The sequence below is a fragment of the Cololabis saira genome, chromosome 6, assembly GCF_033807715.1.
Source record: "Cololabis saira isolate AMF1-May2022 chromosome 6, fColSai1.1, whole genome shotgun sequence".
NCBI lineage: Eukaryota > Metazoa > Chordata > Actinopteri > Beloniformes > Belonidae > Cololabis > Cololabis saira.
In genome coordinates, this window is record NC_084592.1 from 13,229,935 (window position 1) to 13,252,278 (window position 22,344).

Consider the following 22,344-nt stretch of genomic DNA (forward strand, 5'->3'; position numbering starts at 1 on the left):
TAAGCCGAGGACACACCAACCCGACGTTGCCCGGCCGCTGTCGGCCGACTGCTGTGTCGCCTCGTGTCGCCTGTGTCGGGCTGGGTCGGGCTCAAAAAGAAGCACTTGGACACACCGCAAAGACGGGTCAACCTGCCGTCGTCCCGGGGAGAAATCTGCAGCTCTGTGGAGAATTGCCGCTGGCTGAAATAAATCATTTAGGAAGATAAATGTTGGTTTAATAGATGAAATCTAACAGTTGTAGCTACGCCTGTTAAGAAATTTGCTCCTAAAATTTCGGGATTTTCTGCCTGCCAGCCGGCTCGGGAGCTGATTTATGGTTCCGCGTTAAATCGACGCAGAGCCTACGGCGTAGGTTACGGCGTATGGCGCGCGTCGCCGCGTAACCTACGCCGTAGGCTCTGTGTTGGTGTAACGCGGACCCATAAATCAGCCTTTATTCTGGCGAGGTTTGAAAAAGACTTCGCAACAACGGGCAAGCGAGTGATTATGTACATTCACTGAGTGAATATTATGAAAGTAAAATATGTATTTCTCGCTGGAAATGTAATCAAAACGCATTTTTATGCAGAAATAGTTTATTCACTAAAAAATAAGAAATGTCCGCCATGTTTTTTTTTTTTATTCAGTCCGCAAATGATGACGAAAAGCATTCTGGGAAATTCTGGAAACAGCCAATCCCAGAGTGAGTTGTTTGACCGACCGCCGACGCCGATTCGACATGTCGAATCGGCTGAAAAGCTGCCGACGGGCGCCCGACCTGTGGCGACGTGCGGGACACACCGGGAAAACTAGGCCGACAGACGAGCACCGACGCTCATCGACGGCCCGACGGCCGACAGTGGGCTTGGTGTGTCAGGGCCTTTAACCTTTACCCTGAGAACCATCAGACTTGTGAAAAGTCAAATGAAGCATTTGAGTTCAAGGTGTTAGTCATTTTCAGAGGATGGGGAACAACTTGTCAGAGTGTAAGCTAAAGAAAAGAGACTGTGGTGTTGGTGTGATGAGTCAGCTGGACAAGCCCAGCGCTAGGAAGCTGGGAGGAGGCAGCGCGAGGCCTACTCTGCTCTGTTAATCCATTCCTTTGTTCCTACATGTGTGACAGAGAGTTTATATTGTATACAATCCCATTCCCAGCTTTATTTATATAGCGCCAGATCATGACAAGTGTCATCTCAAGGCACTTCAAATATACAGCTCAACTCGTTCCAAATGAGTCCAACTAATTCAAAGCAGATACAATAACACTGATAATTATCGCCTTGCTGAGGAACAGATTGCATCATAAGTTTTCTTCGAGTCAATCCCCCGTCCGGAGTGAGCACCAGGCGACTGTGAAAAAAGCAGAAACCTCTGGTGGAACCAGACTCAGGGAGGCTGTTCATCTGCTCCGCTGATCGGGCGTAGAGAGGACAGGAAAGAGGAAAGAACGGCAGCAACAGCAGGTCAGGAACACCTGCCGGGAACAACAGTAGCAGCATTCCTATAGTTGGAGTAGAAGAGAACACAGTGAGGAGAGGTGCATCATGGGAGGTCAGCCAGCACTAAGGGATGTTTCAGCTGCTTATTCAGCCAATTTGATTGAAATCCTCTTGCAAACTCTGTTGTAGTCACCCTGGTGTCAATGGCTACAGACGCAACACAGGACCAGAGACCTAAGGTCACATGACCTCATTTATGGTGACCTCTTTGGAAAGCGTTGTGACACCCGGGAGTCGAACCCTGGCTAGAGTCATGAACAGAAACAGTAGAAAGAGCCACCAGAAGGACCACCAGCGAAGGCCGGCCTTGTCATAACTGTATGCATCCCAAAATATAACCTTTTCTTCCAGTATTTACAACATATGAAAAAAAACTTTACATGTTGTTGTTCCAGTGTCAGACGTATATAGAACCAATAATCCAGTGGGGAACCTTCAGGGCCTTCTACGCCTTCAGAGAAGGCCTAAAAACAAAAAGAAATAATAATAAATGTAATAATAATAATGATGATAATAATGATAAAGTATTCAATAAAAAACTTTGGGCCAAATCCAAAAAGAATAGATTGCGCCCGCAAATAGCGCTGTGAATTGTGCCGCATTTGCGCCCGCAATTTGCCCTGCTTTAAGGTCCTATTCACAAAAGATTTTGCTCTAATGATATGCCGGCGCAAACACGCCCATAAGGTTTTGCAGTAACTTCATTAACACCGGATCGGGACAGATCAGGATCTGACGGTAATTCATGTTCTGTGTTTTGCTACACACACCTACAGGTCAGCTGTTAAACACACACATTCTAGATTTATATGTTTATATGGTGGAATTGTTTGTAATAAAGCAGCCCCTACTGTATGGATGAATCCTGAGCTCCGTCCTGTTATTTTTATTTTTAAATCCGAGATAAGTCCACAACCCCACTTGATCTGATTGTCTACAGTCATGTCTGACTATAGATTTCACCCTTAATATCATTCAGTATCACACAGGCTTGAATGATATTGAAGAGAGAGAGAAACAGAGACAGAGGGGGAGTGAAGCCTGAATTATGGTTCTGCGTTAAATCGACGCAGAGCCTTCGCCGTAGGGTACGGTGTAATCTCTGCGTTGGTGTAACGCGGAACCATAAATCAGCCTTGAGGAGTGAGTTTGCGCGCAGTTAATACATGCTTTGAAAAGACGGTATTTGCTCCACTATTTTTGCGTGTAGCAAATAGCGCTGGCCTTTGTGAATTAGACGATTTTTGCAATGAGGCTTATTTGCATAGAAAGGGGGCAATTTTGCGCCGAATGTATGAATATTACCTAATTTACATGCATGCAAATGGCACAGGCGCACCATGACATTATTTGCTTGGCAGCGCAGTTTGTGGTGCAATTAGCCCTTTGCGGGTGCTTTGTGAATTAGACGCTCTCTTTTTGTCTCATTTGCACCGGTTTAGCTGCCGCAAAAGCCGCGCAATCCTTTTGTGGATTTGGCCCTTTTTTTTTTTTTCTATCTCATTTAATTTAATAAAATATATTTAACAGAATTTCTCTCATCTATGTTCTAAAATTAAGTTTACTGTCAAGTTCATGTCCTGAAAACCTGTTATCCAATCAGAATCGTCTGTCTCTATTTTCAATTCAATTCAATTTAATTCAATATTATTTATATGGCGTCTATTACAACAGAAGTTGTCTCTAGGCGTTTTCCAGAGACCCAGAACATGATCCTATTAAGGCCCGGTTAGCTGGCTCATTCATTGGTTGGGACTTCACGAATCCCGGGGAAGGCCAAACTATGGCTGCGTCCAAAATCCCAAACTTCCACCCTAATGAGTAGCAAAAACAGTATGTGAGACTTTTTAGTGCGTCCAAAACATTAGTACGTACTCAATAGTATGCGCTATCCATACTCATTCTGGAGAAATGTATTAGTGTGGATTGATGGACACTAGCTAAGCAGAAACTTCCCACAATGCAATGCAGCGGTGTTTGGTTGCTTAGTGCTGCGCAGATACGTATAAGTATAATATTAAGTATAATAATATTATTATATAATACTAATATTATAATATTGGTATATATTAATATTATATAATGTCATCTTGTTTGGACCAGGATAAACGGGAAAGAGCGGAGCGGTGCTACTACTGCTGCTGTGACAGGAGTTGTTACCATGGTAACAACCCCCTCTCCAAACGGCAGGAAGTGACGTTGGGAGGGGGAGTACCTGTACGTCCGAATGAATGCATACTACTGATATTTACTCAAAAGTTTGCCGAACTAAAGTATACTTTTTCAGTATATACTGTTTAGTATGGCATTTCGGACGCACCGCCTGTGTTTTGGTGTGGAGAGTGACGGGCAAATCGACCAATCACGGTTTAATTTCATGTGGGCGGGAATAAAACAGAAGATCGTAGGCCTTCATGAAGTCCGAACATCAAATCTCTGCAGAGTGGTGAGAGTGGTTGAGAGACAGAGTTAAATGGCGGAAGACGAGAGTGGCGTTGTGTACTGTTGCTTTTTTCCGCGATGATTTATTTTCTCTGTGATGAGGTGAAGGCCCAGCGGTCGTGCTCACAGTTCACCACTCCAATAATCAGTAAAGACGTTGTGTTTGAAGTGACGCATTTTGGTATCTGAGGATTTGTCTTGATGTGAGAAGGAACCAGATTTAGGGAACAAGTTCACTCCTCTAGTGACAGTGAACAGATCCATCAGATTAGAGGGATTCTGTATCAACCAGGTCCTGGACGTAATGAGCTGCTTCGTCTCTAGATGTTTAGCGGTAACCTCTGGCTCCTGACTGCTTGGTGGGACCTGGGCCGGTGGACTTGGGTTATATGTTGGTCAATGAAATGCAAAAGTGACAGGAATGATTAATTCTCTATACCGGTATCAGTGTCTCAAATCTTGGTGCGAGAGGAGGGAACCTATCAGAGGTAATGACATTGGAAACTATTCAGCCTTCCAGGGCCTCATTAGCGCGCCTGCACACTTTATATGAGTTTGACTGCAAGGTTGACCAAACTCTCGCTCCACAGGAAGGTCAGTGCCGCTCACAGCTTCCTCCTGCACTGCAACGATCCTATTTACCTCCGAGTGCTGCTGCTAATTACCGATATGCACCGTTTTTCCTTTCTCATCATCTGGAGATCAGACCACCTTCGATTAATTAAGACGTCACACAGAACATCTGAGTTTCAAAGGAAATGCTGAACCGTGATGCCAAGGAGCATCTATCGGTCATGAGTCTAATTGCATCCAGACATCATTGCTGAATGTGATGCTTAAAGTTTTTTTCTTTTTTAACCTGAATAACTTTTGAACTTTGGTTTCATATTTCGTTGAGTTCAGTCTTTTGATATTTGAAGATGTGTGAGCCCTCGGGGCCTGAAGATGAGTCACTCGCCCCAGCAGCTTCTCCAGCTTCTTGTCGTTCTCCCAACACATCCCCGCGCTGGTGTGAGGAGTCGCAGCGGATCAGAGCAATGAAACATCTGCTCACCTTGATCAGCGTGGATTTGTGTGCACAACGAGCATGTTTGGAGCGGCTTGATGTCATCAAACACTTCTTAGGTACAGGATATGTGCTCATGGGTCAATGCACCGATCCAGTCGTCAAGCCTGCTTAGCTTTGAGGGAAAAGAGATGGAGGTAACAGACATGAGCGATAGGTGTCTTTACAAATATCAATTAAAATATATATAAAACTATATATATATATATATATATATATATATATATATATATATATATATATATATATATATATATATAGGACTTTCTCAGAAAATTAGAATATTGTGATAAAGTTCTTTATTTTCTGTAATGCAATTAAAAAACAAAAATGTCATACATTCTGGATTCATTACAAATCAACTGAAATATTGCAAGCCTTTTATTATTTTAATATTTCTGATTATGGTTTACAGTTTAAGAATAAGATTCCCAGAATATTCAAATTTTTTGAGATAGGATATTTGAGTTTTCTTAAACTGTAAGCCATGATCAGCAATATTAAAATAATAAAAGGCTTGCTATATTTCAGTTGATTTGTAATGAATCCAGAATGTATGACATTTTTGTTTTCGTAATTGCATTACAGAAAATCACAATATTCTAATTATTGACAGGCCTGTATATATATATATATATATATATATATATATATATATATATATATATATATATATATATATATATATATATATATATATATATATATATATATATTACCCTTTTTATGACAGATTTAGTTTAAAGCCACTCTACGGAGCAATACCACTTCTGGCCACATGGAGGCCAATACTACGCTAAAGTCTGGGGTCGTTCCGACACATCGTGTAAAACCACTCTGAAGAAAGTAATGATGGAAGAGAAAATAAGAAAACGACTGAGGACAAGAGCACACAAGAGTAAAAGTCCGATATCGTCGATAAGTGTCTGAGCGGATGATAAAAGTTAGTGCTTCTAAGGGAGGTAGCAGAGAACGAGGAAAGGTAGAGAAATCTGGAAAAGTTTCAGGCATCTCAGCAGCAACAAGCTCGGCTGCTGAGATGCAGAAGTTGTGTATTTTATGACCGCAGGAACTTGACACAGACTGCAGAGAACGGACATTGGTACATAAAAAGGTCCATAAGTAAGTAAATCCCTGGTCATTTTTCATGTTTCATTAATTTTAATTCCAGAGCGAAGCTCCGCGGTGTCAGTCTTTTGCAATAAGTCTGCTCAGATTGCAACTTTTTTATTGTAACATCTTGAGATTTTGTCTTGAACTCGTTTTCATTAAAAGAATCATTTCTTTTTAATCACTTGTCTTTGGTTTGGATGCTCTGCAGGATGAATGATTTATGTTAAAGGCACTTTTCAGCATCTGGTGTGATGAGTAACTGTAATGGTGGAGAGGTTGTTTATACGTGGGAGCAGCTGACTGAGCCGTCAGACTGAGGCTTAAAGACCGACACCGAATCCAGATGGGTAGAAGAGGAGAGGCCCATGATGTCGAGCACAAGTAAGAGAGGGAGTAAGGAAGACAAACCAAACCATTTCCTGTCCAAACTGTCATCAAAGTGATCTCACTGGTCCATGAAGGGGAAAGTTTGGAGCATTGATGAAGACATCTTGAGGCTGTTGTAAATTATTAAGTACCATGTGATGAATCCAGATTTTATAGGAACAGATGTTGGACTCTTGTGCCCCCTTTACACTGAATGTGAGCACCAGGATTACAGTCCTGGGGCCTCATTTATAAAGCTTACTTGTGCACAAAACAGGGCTTGAAAGATGCGCACGCCACCTTCTACGCAAAGGTTGGGATTTAAAAAGAAAAAACTAACCGAAAAATGTGCGTATCCCTACGGCAACCCTGACCCTCCCGTAGGAACTTACTTAAGATATGGGGAACTGGCGACGCAGGCGGTGAGGTGGTGAAATGAAGCCAGATTCATGTCATACTCTTAATGTCATCACATATCAGACTTATAATAGCGCTGATCGTGTCCCTTTGTGTTTGAAGCACAGCGTCAGTCAGGACTCTGCTGCTGCAGCCGCGGTGGACACGCCGGGAACCCCCTCGTCACCCGATGCTTCCAACTGTAGAGTGACTGAGGACAGAACAAATGAGTGCCGGGCCACTCTACGGAGCCCCTAAAGGGACTCAGATTTTCTTTTTATATATAATGAGTTTTACGCGCGCGTGAAACCTTTACGCGTGCGCGTAAGCCTAATTCATGGTTCCGCGTTAAAACGACGCAGAGCCTATGCTGTTGGGTACGCGGCGGCGCACACCTATGCCGTAGGCACTGCGTTGGTGTAAAGCGGAACTATAAATCAGCCTTAAAGGTTTCACGCGCGCATGTAAAACTCATTATATATATAAAAAAAATCCGTGTCTCTTTAGGGGCTCCGTACCTCTTGGCATCCACCTTCAGATCACATCACTTATTTTTTTTCTGCAACATCTGTCCGTGGCACTCACGGCGTTTAGCGCAGCAACGGCGTGCTGCCACTCACTCGCTTTATTTTATACTATTTATATACTTTTTCTACTTTTACTGTGACCACCAAATAATGTGGTTTTCCTGTCCTCCACCTCATCCACAACATCTCGATCTCAGTCTCCGTGAAATTTAGTGGCACGGTTGCTCGACATGTCTCATTCATCCTGACGCACAAACAGACTGCAGGAAGCCGCTGCGCATGCTCAGCAGGCTCATTCATATGCAAATACAGTCATGAACTACTTTGCATTGCCCATTTATGGTATGAAGTGGACGTGTAGAGGGCGGGATATGAGGCGAATTCACCTGCGCAACCTTCCAGCTGGACTGTGATTTATAAAGAGAACATTGCGTGCAAGTGTGCGTGCACACGGTTTTATAAATCCAGATTTTTTTTTGCGCCCGCCATTTTCGGCTTTTGGGTTTACGTGCACTTGTAGTATGAATCCTACACACTCTTTTATAAATGAGGCCCCTGGACTTGTTCCTGGTTCTGAAGTTCACTTGATGCTGCCTGAGATGTCCTCAGATCAGCTGCTGCACAGCTATAAAAGCAGCACTTCACTCCAGTCACGGTGATGTCTCGAGAGACGAGCCCGTCTCTGCTGCTCTTCCTACTTCCCAACAGGTGATTTATCACTTGTTTGTTTACTTATCTATTTATTCATCAACAGTTTTCACCAGACTTCAAGTACTCGAGTCCAGGACTCAACCAATGGCTCTAAATATCAGGAGAAAGTTTTGCAGGTGCTTATACTGACTTCTTACGAAGTGGCTACATTTTGTAATTTGTAATTTATTTATTTCAAAACATGAACAGTGCACAATAAGACATTAATCTTGTACAAGAGAATATGCATTGTGCCAGGTTGTAGCAGCTTGCTATTTTCCACCTGCAGTCCCTGGGCAGGTTGATGGAATAGTACATAACAATTAGTATAGAAAAAGAAAAAATAAGTAACAGAGCAGAACAAAGCAAAGAGACAATAGATAAAATAGAAAAATAAAAACATGGAAGCAGATTCAACAAAGCATGATATCTGTCAGATGTTGGCACCTAAGATTTAAAGCTAGGCTGCCCCCCCAACACACACACTTCATACACACAACACACTTCATACACACTTGTCTTGACAGTAACCAACACTTGGCTAGATGTTAGAAGGTGCTGGGACTTCTGCATGAAATAATGTCTGTTGGCAGAGTATTCCATTGAGTCATTGCAATACAGGAGAATGATGACTTCCCAAAAGCAGTTTTGCGTTGGGTACACGACACTCACCCCTGGTAACAGATCTTGTTGTTCATGTTGACTTCTCAGAAAAGAGAGTAACAATTTTCTCAAGGGGGGAGCTGCAGCATTATGGATACTTTTAAAAAGTAAGCAGACATTTGAGTGCTTTATCACATTCTCAAAGTTTAAAATGTCATATTTGTTGAGTATATGACTACGGAAGAGTATTGGGGCCAGGCAGGAGAAAAATAAAAATAATATTTTAGAGGAGGAAGATTTTTTTTTCATTATGCACTTCGAGAAAAAAGTCGAAATGTCGAGAAAAAAGTCGAAATGTCGAGAAAAAAGTCAAAATTTCGTGAATAAAGTCGAAATGTTGAGAATAAAGTCGAAATGTCGAGAAAAAAGTGGAAATGTTGAGGAAAAAGGTCAAAATTTAGTGAATAAAGTCGAAATGTTGAGAAAAAAGTGGAAATGACGAGAAAAAAGTCGAAATGTTGAGAAAGTCAAAATTTTAAGAAAAAAGTCGAAATGTCGAGAAAAAAGTCTAAAAGTCGAGATTAATGTTGAAATACAATTTCAAGAATAAAGTCGAAATGTCGAGAAAAAAGTCGAAATGTTGAGAAAAAAGGCGAAATTTAGACTTTATTCACGAAATTTCGTCTTTTTTCTTGAAGTGCACAATAAAAAAAATCGTCCACTCTCAATTTTTTTTCTCTTGCCTGGCCCTAATACTCCTCCGTAATATGACAGATATGGTAGCGACATGATTTTTTATCATGGATTTTTAGGGCACCTTTGTAAAATGATTCAAGTGGTTTTAGAACTGTTTTATTTGACTGAGACCAGCTTGTAATACAATATACAATAAAATAAGACAACATCCAACTTAATCATCTTCTCTGCGGTCACCCAGAGGTGGAAGTGCAACAATAATGTTTTTTTCTAGCAGGGGCATAGTGGTAGAAAGAACTTTGAGAGTGGAAATGAACAGTTGAAGTGGCGGAAGTTGTCTCCTTTGACGTTGCAGATCAGCAGCTGCAGACTTTTGATATTAAAGTGGAGCCAACTCATTACTTACTGCTGATGATTAATGCAACCGTCTATTTCTCTCAAGCCAGGGATCCACGCGGCATTATTCTCCTGCATTGCAACTGAGGGGCTGGACGAGCTCGGTGTGATCTCAGCACCATTTAGAGGCGGTTGATCATTTCCTGTGTTCTGCTCTGTGTGGACGTTTGGACCAGCTAATCCCTGTCCGTCACAGAAAAGAGATCCATAAACGATGGATTTGCTGCGCCGCTCTTCGCAGCAGCACCACTCCACCCCCCACCCCTCTGCCTCAGCACTCCAGCCAGCCCATCACAAAGAGAAATGGAGAGATTAAGAGCGGCGAGGATGAGACGTGATGGAGGGTCACAGCAGTCACAGGATGGAGAGGCGGGAGGCAGCGAGCGCCGACGTGCAGGCCGGAGGCTTTTAATCGGCTCAGTGGCACTTCTGCACTTCCTGGAACACGGTACTGTTTTCTGCAAAGGGAAGGTGAGACCGGTGGAAAAAAACCTGGGGGAAAAAAAGAAGCAACACCTGCTGTTTATCCCTCTCATTCAACCACTTACATGTCTCCGTCTCTCTGGTGTCCGCAGAGTAAAACACACACCATCATGGATGTATCCAGGAAGATTTTTCTCAGATACAAATGCAAACAAACCACATTTGTGCTGTCATAATATTTATAAGAGAAAAAAAGAGGGGAAACTGCATAATTGTGAAATAAACACAACCATAAATCCAGTTTGCTTATATGTATAAGGACGTATTTGGGTAGAATATCAGCCTCTGAGTGTTTATCTCGTCCTGTAGAGGCTAATTGCACCTGTATACTATTGCTCTGCATGTTGAGCTCTTATTATTCCAGAAATCCAGTTACGATCAGTCAGAAAACCCAAAAAAAAAAAGCAGTTCTGTCTGTGCAGCCTAAGCCTTGTGTAGCTTCTGTTGGTAACATTTGACATTTAGAAATTTAGGAATAGAAAAAGGTGAGAGGACATACAGGACTGTCTCAGAAAATTTGAATATTGCAATAAAGTTCTTTATTTTCTGTAATGCAATTAAAAAAACAAAAATGTCATACATTCTGGATTCATTACAAATCAACTGAAATATTGCAAGCCTTTTATTATTTTAATATTGCTGATCATGGCTTACAGTTTAAGATTAAGATTCCCAGAACATTCAATTTTTTTTAGATAGGATATTTGAGTTTTCTTAAACTGTAAACCATAATCAGCAATATTACAATAATAAAAGGCTTGCAATATTTCAGTTGATTTGTAATGAATCCAGAATGTATGACATTTGTGTTTTTGTAATTGAAAATCACAATATTTTAATTTTCTGAGACAGTCCTGTATGAATGAAACAAGGTGAGACCTGTTTGACACTGTAAAGGAAAGACGTTTGTGAGACGTGCTGAGTTTGTAGAACTTTAATGTAAATATGTTTATTGCTGCATGGTTAATCTTACAGCCGACAGTTCTTCATCAAAACTTCATTACAAACCTTCACGTGTTGCTTCATCTGCATGTAAGATTTTAACTGGTAGAGGCCAGCTTAAGCATCCTGCTGAGATGAAAGAACGTGTAATGATCTTTTCATGTGCGGTGCCCCCAACACGAGCCCCTGCACCCTGGAGCACCATCTCCCAACTTTCACTTCTTCCCGTTCACCCGTGGAGCAGTGGAGTGTTGGAACAGCGAGGATTTACCCTGGACCCCCAGAGGCCTGGGTCGGTTGTTTCCCCCTACACCAGGGTTCTCCAACTCCGGTCCTGGAGAGCACCTATCCAGCATGTTTTAGATCTTTCCCTGCTTCAGAACACCATGATACAAGGAGCTGTGTCAACAACAGAAATGTCCGGACCTTGATGACAAGTTAATGACGACCATTGATCCAGGACCGGAGTTGGAGACCCCTGCCCTACACTGATACAAATATTGTGCTTGATCTACTTAAAAAAAATAAGTCAACTTTTTGCCTGAGATTATTATGTAGATCAAGAAAGACTAGTCTTTGTATAAACTACTTAATTTTATGTATGTGAATAATACATTTTGCAAGTACAGTCAACTTAATTGTGTTAAGTTTACTTTATTTATCAAAATTAAGTTGACTTTAAAAAGAAAAAATAATTAAAAAAAGAAAAAAAAGAAAAAAATTAAAAAAAAAAAAAAAAAAGGAAAAAAGGAAGGAAAGAAAGGAAAAAAAATTAAATTGACTTTACTTGCAAAGGAATTTTGTACATAATAAAAATTAAGTAGTTTATACAAAGACTAGTCTTTCTTGATCTACATAATAATCTCATGCGAAAAAGTCGCCTTAATTTTTTTTAAAGTAGATCAAGCAAGATATGTTTCACTTTGGTGTTACATAAATACTTCTTGTTAAGGAAAAAATGCACAATGTCTTGTTTTTTGAACAAATGCAGATTAAGTTAAAAACTAGATGTATTCATGTAAAGCAACAAACTTCATTTTTTATTGTTAATATCACAGATTTAAATATGTTATATTTACATGCGCTTAGATTGATTTTTTTCAGTGTACTGTACCAAAATACATGCAGTGTATCCATACCTGGTAAATTGTTTTTGTTTATAAAGCATATTCTTCTAAACCACAGAGCTCAATCATTGCCCTGAAACTATTAAACCCCACCAGTGAGCCAAACTGCTGGCTGAATGATACGCTGCTTCACTGGAACTAATAATCAGTCTCAATGAATAAAGGTAGTATAAGTGATGTATGGATGAGGGAACAGCATCAAACAACTATGTTTGTGATGGTTTAGGGAGCAGGCTACCTCTCAGTTTTAAATGTGTTTTTTAAACTCCACATCTGATTCTTGATTTTATTAAATCATCTTTCCCTTTCTTTATAAAAAGAGACTGTTTATGGTACAGAGGCTGATGGGAGTGGAGCTATAATTAAGCAGATTAAAGTGACCACTGGTTTTCATTTTCAAACAGAAACTATTCATTTGAATTAATAAAAATAACTTATTTAATGTCTGGCTCAAATTAAGACTCCATAGCACAACCTTTTGATGAAAGGAAAATTGTTTTTCTCACATTATGTCCTCAGGGACATGCCAAAATTAGGCACACTGAATGAAAGCAAATGGTATAAAATCCATGTCATCGCACTGGTGTGTGTAAATGTTTGGTGATTTATACCAGAACCTCTGAATTTTGTTATTTCCTATGTTCATGGTGAATGGTGACCAAGAATGCGATGGCACCTGGGGGGCCATAGGCAGTGAGGGCCTGACCAATGCTGCTTGCAGCTTTATTTTTTCCTATTTAACTTGAATTTATCACTAATCCTAATCACAGGCTCAGAGTGCTCAACAGTGTTTTTTCATGTTCTACCTTTCCACTTCCCATTGTACAAAAATAGAGTTGAACTTGTTGAGAGCAGGCAGCGGCACTCTTCTGCAAGTGATATATGAAGCCGTTTAGTTTCTTACAGAAGTCAATTCTTATATTCCCTTGTTTTTCATAAACATATAAGATCTTGAATGATCACAAGAGAACTCTTCCCTAAATGATTAGTTTTAGCAATACATGTCCAAGTAAGAACACTAAAAAACTATTTTACAGAGAAAAAGCATTTTATTCAGTGTAAAAAAACAAAAAAAAAATGAAACCAAACAGTAATGAAGTCACTTTCTTCAAATCTCGAGCATTGTGGAACAAACGGAACCAAAAGAAAAAAAAAACAAGGCAGATTTTCCTGAAACCCACATCTGGCTCCTTCATAAACAATCTCAGCTCAACACAGTTGAATTAAGATCAATAAAGCTCGGCTTCATCCCTTCACGCTTTAGTAACCTGAAGCACTTCCTAACATTTTTAGAAGCAGTGTGTGAATCACATTTTTAACAGCCTTTAAATCCTTATTTCTGTAACATGGCCTCTGGCATCTTGTCAAGAGGAGGTGAGTTTTGTTTTGCTCCGTTTCACTGAAGGTCTATTTAAAAGTAATCTCCATCCCACTGCACCTCAGAAAACTGATTTAAAGGCGTTACACAATCATTTACTTCCACTACACTGCTCATTTTCTCTTCACAGGGGGATTGTTTAATGATTAAAAACTTAAGCAAAACAATCCAAGTGTTTTAAACAATGATACAGCAGTTCCTCCTCTCCAAGGAAGACCCAGCTTCTGGTCCGTGTAGTAGTGTCGAGTGAGGGCCTGCGTCAGATTCAGGGATTCTCACATCAGTGGGGCCTTTTTTTAGACGGGACATGCACCCTGAGAGGCTGGAGGAGCTCCAGTGAGCTGAATGAAAACCAGCAGATTCCTTTTGTTTAACGAAGCAGACATGACGCGGCGAAGGCTCACATGCGGGGGAAATCCGCCCACGGTGACAGGCGTTACTCACACATCCATCAACTGCTTTTATTGTGGTAGTGCAACTTTTGGGGTACCGGGAGGGTGGAGTCTTCCTCAAAATGATCGGAGATTAAATCACAGCGAGGATTTAAGGTAAGGCCAGCTCAGTCTGGCACATGGTGGGAAATAACAAGCAGAGATGTCGGGCAAAACATGTTAATAATCATGACTGGACAGCAAAAAAAAAACAGGGAACTGTCCTTCCAGGAGTTGCTTTAAATAAATTTAAGTGTTTATGAGAGGTGTAACTAAGATAAAGAAATAACTTTACAGTAAACAAAGCTGGGATATTAAGATGTTACATGAAACTGATCACTATTCCTGCAACACATCAGCCTAATACAAATATAATTTATTTTACAAAGAGATTTAGCCTCCAGGAATATATTAATTTTAGTCCAGAATCTTCATAAACATCCAGTTTGGTCCTTTATGACACAGCAGGACATACGAGCCTCCTGGTCATTCTATTTTATCTTTTGTGGTTCAGAGTACGTTTTTTATGCCTGTGAATTTTACAACTTTAATTTTTTTTTATTATTTTCTCACATCGACACCCGACCCCTTAATATCGTAAACCATTTTTTTTAATCACTTATATGTATTTTTCAACACAATGGGCTCAAATCCACTTTGATAATCCCGATTAAAAGTTCTGAGGTCTATAAAGTTTCAAGAAATGTAAAAAAAAAAAAATCCTGATTAACAGTCTTTATTGTACGAGACATTTAGTTGCTATTTTTTGTAATATTCAGTAAAAGCATGAAGCAAAACCTCTCACACTTTGAGAAACTGCAGCTCGCCTGCTTCTGCTAAACAGAATCAAAATCTACCAACACCATCTTTCAAAAGTCTCAAACATCCATTAGAGTTAACCATCTCTGGGGTTTACCTTCATATTTAGACATAAAGAAGAAAGCGATGATGTCAATCATCTTGGGAAGCGATCTGACTTAAGTGATATTGGTTGAGTCGAGGGGTTGTATTTAATCTCCCTTGTGTTTATCGTGAGCAGTTACATAAGAGCATAAAGGTTGTTATTGCAGTGTACTGGGCTGGACCTTTTAACTTCTGCCTGAACTGAATCCATTGTTGGTCATTTCTGCTCTCCAGTGTGTTATGAAACGGTGTGAAACTGCACAAGGACGTGTTTACTTCACTGCAGTCCCACCAGCGTTATGAGCATGGATGTGTGATATCAAAACATGATGGGAAGGCTCTGAGAATCACACGGTGTGAATACTCTTTATATGCAAGAACCTCCATGTAAGGCATAACCCAGAAATTATACCAAACTCACAAATAGTCCGTGATGAGGGACAAGTGCTGACTGGGCTGCACCGCGTTAACCTCGGGCTGCGACTCGCACCATTTGTTTTTGGCAGAAACACAACAAAAGCCGGGCTTCCCCACTGCGCTTCAGATGCTTTAGGAGTCCATTAAAGGCTTAATTCTCTTCATTGGCTTAGCAGAGAGGTGTCCTGTCACAGACCGGAGGCCTCCGAGGGACGGTAGGGTCCGTTCACCTGGGAGGAGGGAAGAAAGAAGAAGGAAAAAATATTCAGGGTAATGGAGCCAGCTAACATCAAGTGGTCCATCTTAGATATAGTTAAACACCTTAAAACTACATCTGTCTGCTAAACTAGTAACTATACTTCACACACAAAGTAAGGACATTTGTGTTTGGTGGATTATTTATTTGTTGTAACGATGCTTCTTGGCAGTATACCGTTATACCATTGGAAAGCTGTTTATTTCCCTTTTGAATGCTGCCACATTTGTACAGAGCATGCATCTGTGGGATGAGTATGTGGGTTGTACCGATGATGACTGAAGTTAGAATGAAACACATATTGGCAATTTATCCAGTTAACAAACTGGAGTGTCAGAAGCGTGTGGAAGAACCAAACACAGCCGTAACAGCCTGGCTCCTCCCCCTCACGCTGGTCACCAGCCTGGTCACACACTGCGGTGGGACGGATCTTCAAGCAGCATTTGTTGCATGTCAAAGTGGTCGTGTTGCTCAGTCTGACACAAACGTGCTGTTTATGTCAGAGTGACCTACACAACCACTTTGGCTGATCCCACAAGTGTTCGGTGGGGTTGAGGTCAGGACTGCTGGCAGCTCTCCATCCTCTCCACTCCCAAACTCTGAGGTAGTTTCTGATAAACCTGCTCTGTGGGCGAGAGTGTTGTCATCTTGGAGGATAGAGATCAGTCCCAGACTACGGAGATAATCACTGGTTGCAGAATCTCATCTCGATATCTTTCTGCATTGAGATTAGCTCCAATGATGGCGATTCAAATTTTTCCAGTGAGGGAGGTGCCGCCCCAAACCATCACACTGCCTCCACCATAATATATTACTTTATGGATGCAGCAATCAGCATAGCATTCTCCACATGTTCTCCACACTACGATCCAAAACGAATCTGGACTCATCGCTGAACATAACATTCCTCCACATGTTCAGGTTCCACTGACGTGTTGCTGACAGCAGGCCAAAGGGCCCGGTCGATGAAGGGCAGTCATGCCCGGCCTCCTGGCAGCCCTATCAGACCGGAGACTGGCTGTGTCCGGTCTTTACTGGATTGTCTGGGCAGAGAACCGTTGGCCATGTCGTCCTGCATATCTGTAGAAGACAGCTGACGGTACCTAAGTGCTGACAGGGTGAGGAAACAATCTTCTTCTTGGGGTTTAGTTTTCTTGGGACTCCCACTTCAGGGCCCGTCTCTGACATTCCCCATTGCATTGGCAAGGAATTTGCTAATTCTTTGTGTCCGACAAGAAAGTTTTAAGTTTCCTTTCGCCTTCATCAGAGTCACAAGATGGTCTGTGTGACCCGTCATCTATCAGCTGATGTTAAAAGGAGGCGTGAATCATCAGCTGATAAATGACGGGTCACCACACCATCTTGTGACTCTGATGAAGGCGAAAGGAATGGCCGAAACATGTCAGGTATTTAAAAAACCTAAAACTTTGTTGCACAAAAATAATTAGCAATTTAAATTGTAAACAAAATGAACTTTATTAAATCATTGGCAAGGAATATTTGGCAAATTCTTCATGGGCACAACCCACATACTCCTTTGGTAACTTCTCAGTTAGGTTCCTCTGGATTTGGATTTCCAGGGAGTCCTACGAACAAACACAGAAGAAAACCGCCAATGAGGCATGTGGCGGGAGCAGATCGACAACCAGACTAATGGTGTGCAGTGGGTATCAGATGTTGGGAGTTATTACAAATTCTACAACCGTCTTGTGAGTCCTGTTTGAGTTATCGGGTACAGCCCACCCCTGCCTTGTTGTGATTGGTTCAGAACTGTCTGTACCAGTAGAAACGGCCGTGAGTGAGAGGGTTACCCAAGCGCCAACCATCTCAGTGGGAGTCCTCTGCATTGGGAGGGCGGTTGACTCCGGTAACCGTAGCGAAGGGCCGAGGTCTGCTCATCCCTAGGTCGTGGTGGGGTCCATACATCCATCCAACGAGATGGTGATTGGTACTCTATTCCACCCAGGGGGGGTTGTGGTCCCTACCATGCGGTCTGGCTGGCAGGTGTAGCAGACGCCTCCCGATGCAGACGGCTCTCCGTGATGATGTGATAGCATTTCCTCACTGGTTCTTCCGTGCCCAGCAATGTTTTCCATGTTGATCTTTCTTTTAATCTTTGTATGTGTTTTAATATTGATAGGGATTAGGGATGCTAGGGAGCGGGGGAGGGGTGGATTGGTCTTGGTTTTACTGTTAAGCACTTAGAGCTGCATTTTATTGTACAAAAAGTGCTATATGAATAAAGTTTCATTGTTTCATGTGGAACTAAGCTTCATTGCAGTTCCTTGACTGGCCGATAGAGGCAAAAGCAAGTCAATCTCTATTGACTCCTGTGTTAAAATGTCCAACTTTTGAACAGAAATTTACAGCCTGGTTCAAAAAACCATTTTAGTCTCAATCGTTGGATTTCACATCCGTGATAACTCTGAGGGGGGGTACATTTGTTTTGTACCACGCAGTACGCTCAGCCAATGGTTAGCCGTTATCACTTCCTCATCCGTAATTGTCATGCTACCACATTTAGCGAAGCAACCACCTGTTAGTTTTAACCCAGCCTTGGGCAAACGCCACGGCCGTTTTGTTTTCTCCGCTGATTCAACATGTTTAAGGGTATATGCCGCTCTAAATGTCTGACAGCAGCTCTGCAGGTATTCCGGCAGGATTCGGCTGAAGGAACTGGGAGCAAAGCTAACTCTGACATACGCTGGGCATTTTTCCATCAGCTTCCAAGCAACATGGTTGTGCCACGTACGAAAAAAATGGGCTTCATAACCGGTCTTCAGAGACCAATGGGTCACGTGACCTAATGTTTCGTCCATGTAATTTTAACCATGCGTTACGCAAGGCTAGACAGCAACACTTTTCCGAAATTATTAATAAAAACATCAACAACGCTCGCACTCTGTTTGCCATGGTTGATAAGCTTACAACCCCCCCTAAGCAGATAGCTCCAGAACTCCTTCCCACAGAAAAATTTAATGAATTTGCTAGCTTTTTCAGTGAAAAAATCCAATCCATAAGGTTGAATATCAACACAAATCAGCAAATCAATAAAATGATGCAATTTCCTTTTTTTAAAACTAAAGATTTGCAAAAAATAATAAATAGCTCACTTCAATCAGGTACATTTCCTAAACCCTTAAAAGTACCTGCCATTAAGCCACTCTTAAAAAAGAGAACGCTGGATGCTTCCTTGTCAACCAACTATAGACCTATCTCAAATCTTCCTTTTATACGTAGGATCATTGAGAAAGTGGTTTTTAATCAACTCAGCAATTACTTGAACTCCAATGGACTTTTTGACAAATTTCAATCAGGCTCCATCCTCACCACAGCACAGAAACAGCTCTTATTAGAGTGTTAAATGACATAAGGTTGAACACTGACTCAGGCAAGGTGTCAGGTCTGGTCATGTTGGATCTCAGTGCTGCATTTGACACTGTGGATCACAATATACTGTTGAACAGGTTGGAAACTTGGGCAGGACTCAGCGGAACAGTCCTAGAATGGTTCAGGTCCTACTTGGAGGAGCAAAGTTATTTTGTGACCATTGGAAATTATGAATCCGATCGAGTGGCTATGACATGTGGAGTTCCTCAGGGGTCAGCTCTTGGACACCTTCTGTTCAGTCTTTATATGCTGCCTTTAGGTCAAATTCTGCAGAACTCTAATGTAGACTATCACAGTTACGCAGATGACACACAGATATATCTAGCACTGTCCCGAGATAACTACAGTCCAATAGAGTCATTGTGTCACTGTTTAAGCAAGTAACAAATTGGATGAACCAGAATTTCCTTCAATTAAACTGAGGTAATTTTTTGTTGGAAATAAAGAGAAGAGGATTGCTGTCAGTAAACATCTCGAGTCACTCTCTCTTAAAACTAAGGCTCAAGTCCGAAACCTTGCCGTGCTGATAGACTCAGATCTGACCTTCAGCAGTCATATCAAATCAATCACCAAAACAGCCTTCTATCAGCTTAAAAACATATACAGAATGAAGGGTTTCATGTCCCAAACAGACCAGGAGAAGTTGATCCAAGCTTTCAGCTCCAGTAGACTCGACTACTGTAACGGTCTGCTGACTGGACTCCCCCAAAAAAGCATTAAACAACTGCAGCTCATCCAGAACACTGCAGTTCAAGTTTTAACCAGAGCCCAGAGTTCAAACCAGACATGGTGAAACAGCTTTTAGCTGTTATGCTGCACAACTGGAATAAGCTCAGCTGAACTGATCAGCCCCAACTGTGAACATTTTAAAATCCAGGTTAAAAACACTTCTCCTCTCCTGTGCTTATGATAATACACGGTAAATTAAAATCTTTTATATCCTTTTAATGATTTTAAAGCAAATTGGTATTTTATTTTCTTCTAATGCTTTTTTTTTCCTCTTTCTTTCTTTTTCTTTGAAATGTATTTTGTATTTATGATTTTAATGTAATTTTATGCTTCTGTGAAGCACTTTGAATTGCTTGGTGTATGAATTGTGCTATACAAATAAATTTGCCTTGCCTGGAATTGTCTATGGGGGTACCAGACATATTTCACAATACACGTGAAGTGATTGGTTATGTGCCGTCATGTTTGATTGATTTTTGATTTGAGTTTTTTTATTTCGGTCCATTTGGATACAACATAGTACAACATAAAAAAAAAGGTCCAATATTTTAAGTGGCACCGAAAAGGTATAGGCTGAAGCCAAGGCTTATTATGCCTACCCTTTTATGAACCTCGACTCAGGAGGTTTTATACAAAACAAAACTAATAATTTGGGTTCAAACATTGAAAAAGAATGGATATATTGGACAAGTAACAAGTAAGCAAAGACAAAAGAACAAAGACGAAAACAAAACTAAAAAACATACTATAAATTGCAAGAAGTGATAAATTAAGTGGTTCTTGGCAAGAGACTGTACAGTTTATACATCTTTAGGTCTTAATGCAAACAGATTTTAGTATTATTGATCTCCTTCACTATATTTTTTCTCTGTTGGGGAGAACAAAATTTTTATAAAGGGACTCATTAAAATCAGTATCAGTATCCAAGCAATTCTAGCCTGCTGCCACTAATCCACTAATTTTATCAATGTCATGATTTCATCTGTATTCAGATGTAAAAGGCTCACTCAAGAGAAGGTAAGGAGGTGAGAAAATGCCTAAAAAAAACTTTCCTCACACAGTCCACAGTCTCCTAACACGTAACGAGGTGAACTCTGCACACGTGTCCTGCTGCTTCATCCACCGCTGACTGAGCAGAAAGGAAGCAGACAGAGCTGGATGTCCTGCAGCAAAAACAAGCTTCCCTCTGAGGGTACAGTACTGGTGAGACTCAAATGTGAGTTGTGCCTCGACAAATTCCTCACCGTAATAAGGAAAAGAAATGATTTCCTCAAGTTCTGCCCAATTACAACAAGAAAGGCCTGGAACAGAGCTGATAAGAATGACCAACATATTTCTCTCTGGCCCATTTATGTAAAAATAGTTTAATGGTGTGGAAACAGGACCTAAAACAGTTCTCGTCTACTCGCTTCATTTCGACTTGCAACAATGGTGAACAAATAGTCGGGCAGGGCTTTCTTTTTTTTCTATAATGAAACAGCACCCCAAGATTTGTAAACTTGAATAGGAGACCTTCAGTATGGCGTAGCTGATAAGTTGTTTTCTCTTTTCATTTCACTTTCCGGGAAACCGGCAGCTATCTGAGATTAAGATTGTGATTTATTAAGCCACTTGCAGGCGACACATTAACGTACGACATGTCACTGTTCAGACGGATTTGGCCAGCTTTTACTTGGGGACACTTAAATATAATTTTAGAAAATTAAAAAGAGTGATAAATCATAATAATGCTCTTTAACTAATACAGAACTTTTAAAATGCATGTGAACATGTTAGTCTGACACTGGACTAAATCAAATTTCCCAGGTTACGTAGCTGGGAATCAAATTACTCATGAATGTTTGCCTTTATTGGCAGATGTAAATCAAGATAACAAGTTTTAAAGGGTGAAATTCTTTGTTGTTTTTTTGTTTTGTTTTCTCAAACTTCTCATGAAGTGTTGTTTTTTTTTTTTTTTTTTTTTACATGTTCAAAAATAAAATAAATCAAATCAAAAATGTTCACATCGAGTTATGTTGGAGATTATTTTGACAACCTGAGTCGCCGAGCAGCTGAATGGAGGAAACTAATACCCGACGCGCTTTTGTCCATGACAGAAATCCAAGCTTTGCTTTATTTCATGATCCTTATTTCCAAGCAGAAAAAACATCTGTGGATCATTTCATGAATATCCACAATCCATAAACAGCGTAAAATCCAGATCAAGGCAATAATCCATCAATGAATATCCAAAAAAAGGCGTGAAGTGGTCAGCAAAACGCAGGCTCCCCCTAAGTACAATAACCTTAATCTAAACTGAGCAAAGATTTCTGTGCAAACTTTGACATAAGAGTAACAAGAGAAGCTAGTAACCGAGAATAACCAAAGTGTGCATAATTTTTAAAAGAAGTAAAGGAAAATGTAAAAATCTGTAAAGCCGTTCCATTCACCATCTGACAAGAAACCAATTATTTGTTTTGCTCAACCATGAAAGGCCCAACACAACTGTAATAAGCTGAAAGGGAACATATCA

At 40.8% G+C, this 22,344-nt stretch overlaps 2 protein-coding genes across 2 annotated transcripts in view; both read right to left on the reverse strand.

Annotated features, from left to right (window-relative positions):
• The window catches only part of itgav (integrin, alpha V), a 563,305-nt gene extending 558,271 nt beyond the window's left edge, over positions 1 to 5,034 (reverse strand). Inside the window, exon 1 of the mRNA XM_061723310.1 lies at positions 5,029 to 5,034. The gene's annotated coding sequence lies outside the window, so the exon portion shown is untranslated. The remainder of the gene's footprint in view (positions 1 to 5,028) is intronic.
• Positions 5,035 to 12,239: 7,205 nt separating this feature from the next.
• gdap2 (ganglioside induced differentiation associated protein 2) overlaps positions 12,240 to 22,344 on the reverse strand; it is a 50,060-nt gene continuing 39,955 nt past the window's right edge. The window contains exon 14 of the mRNA XM_061723312.1: positions 12,240 to 15,687. Coding sequence (XP_061579296.1) covers positions 15,646 to 15,687 — 42 coding nt within the window. The 3' untranslated portion in view covers positions 12,240 to 15,645. The remainder of the gene's footprint in view (positions 15,688 to 22,344) is intronic.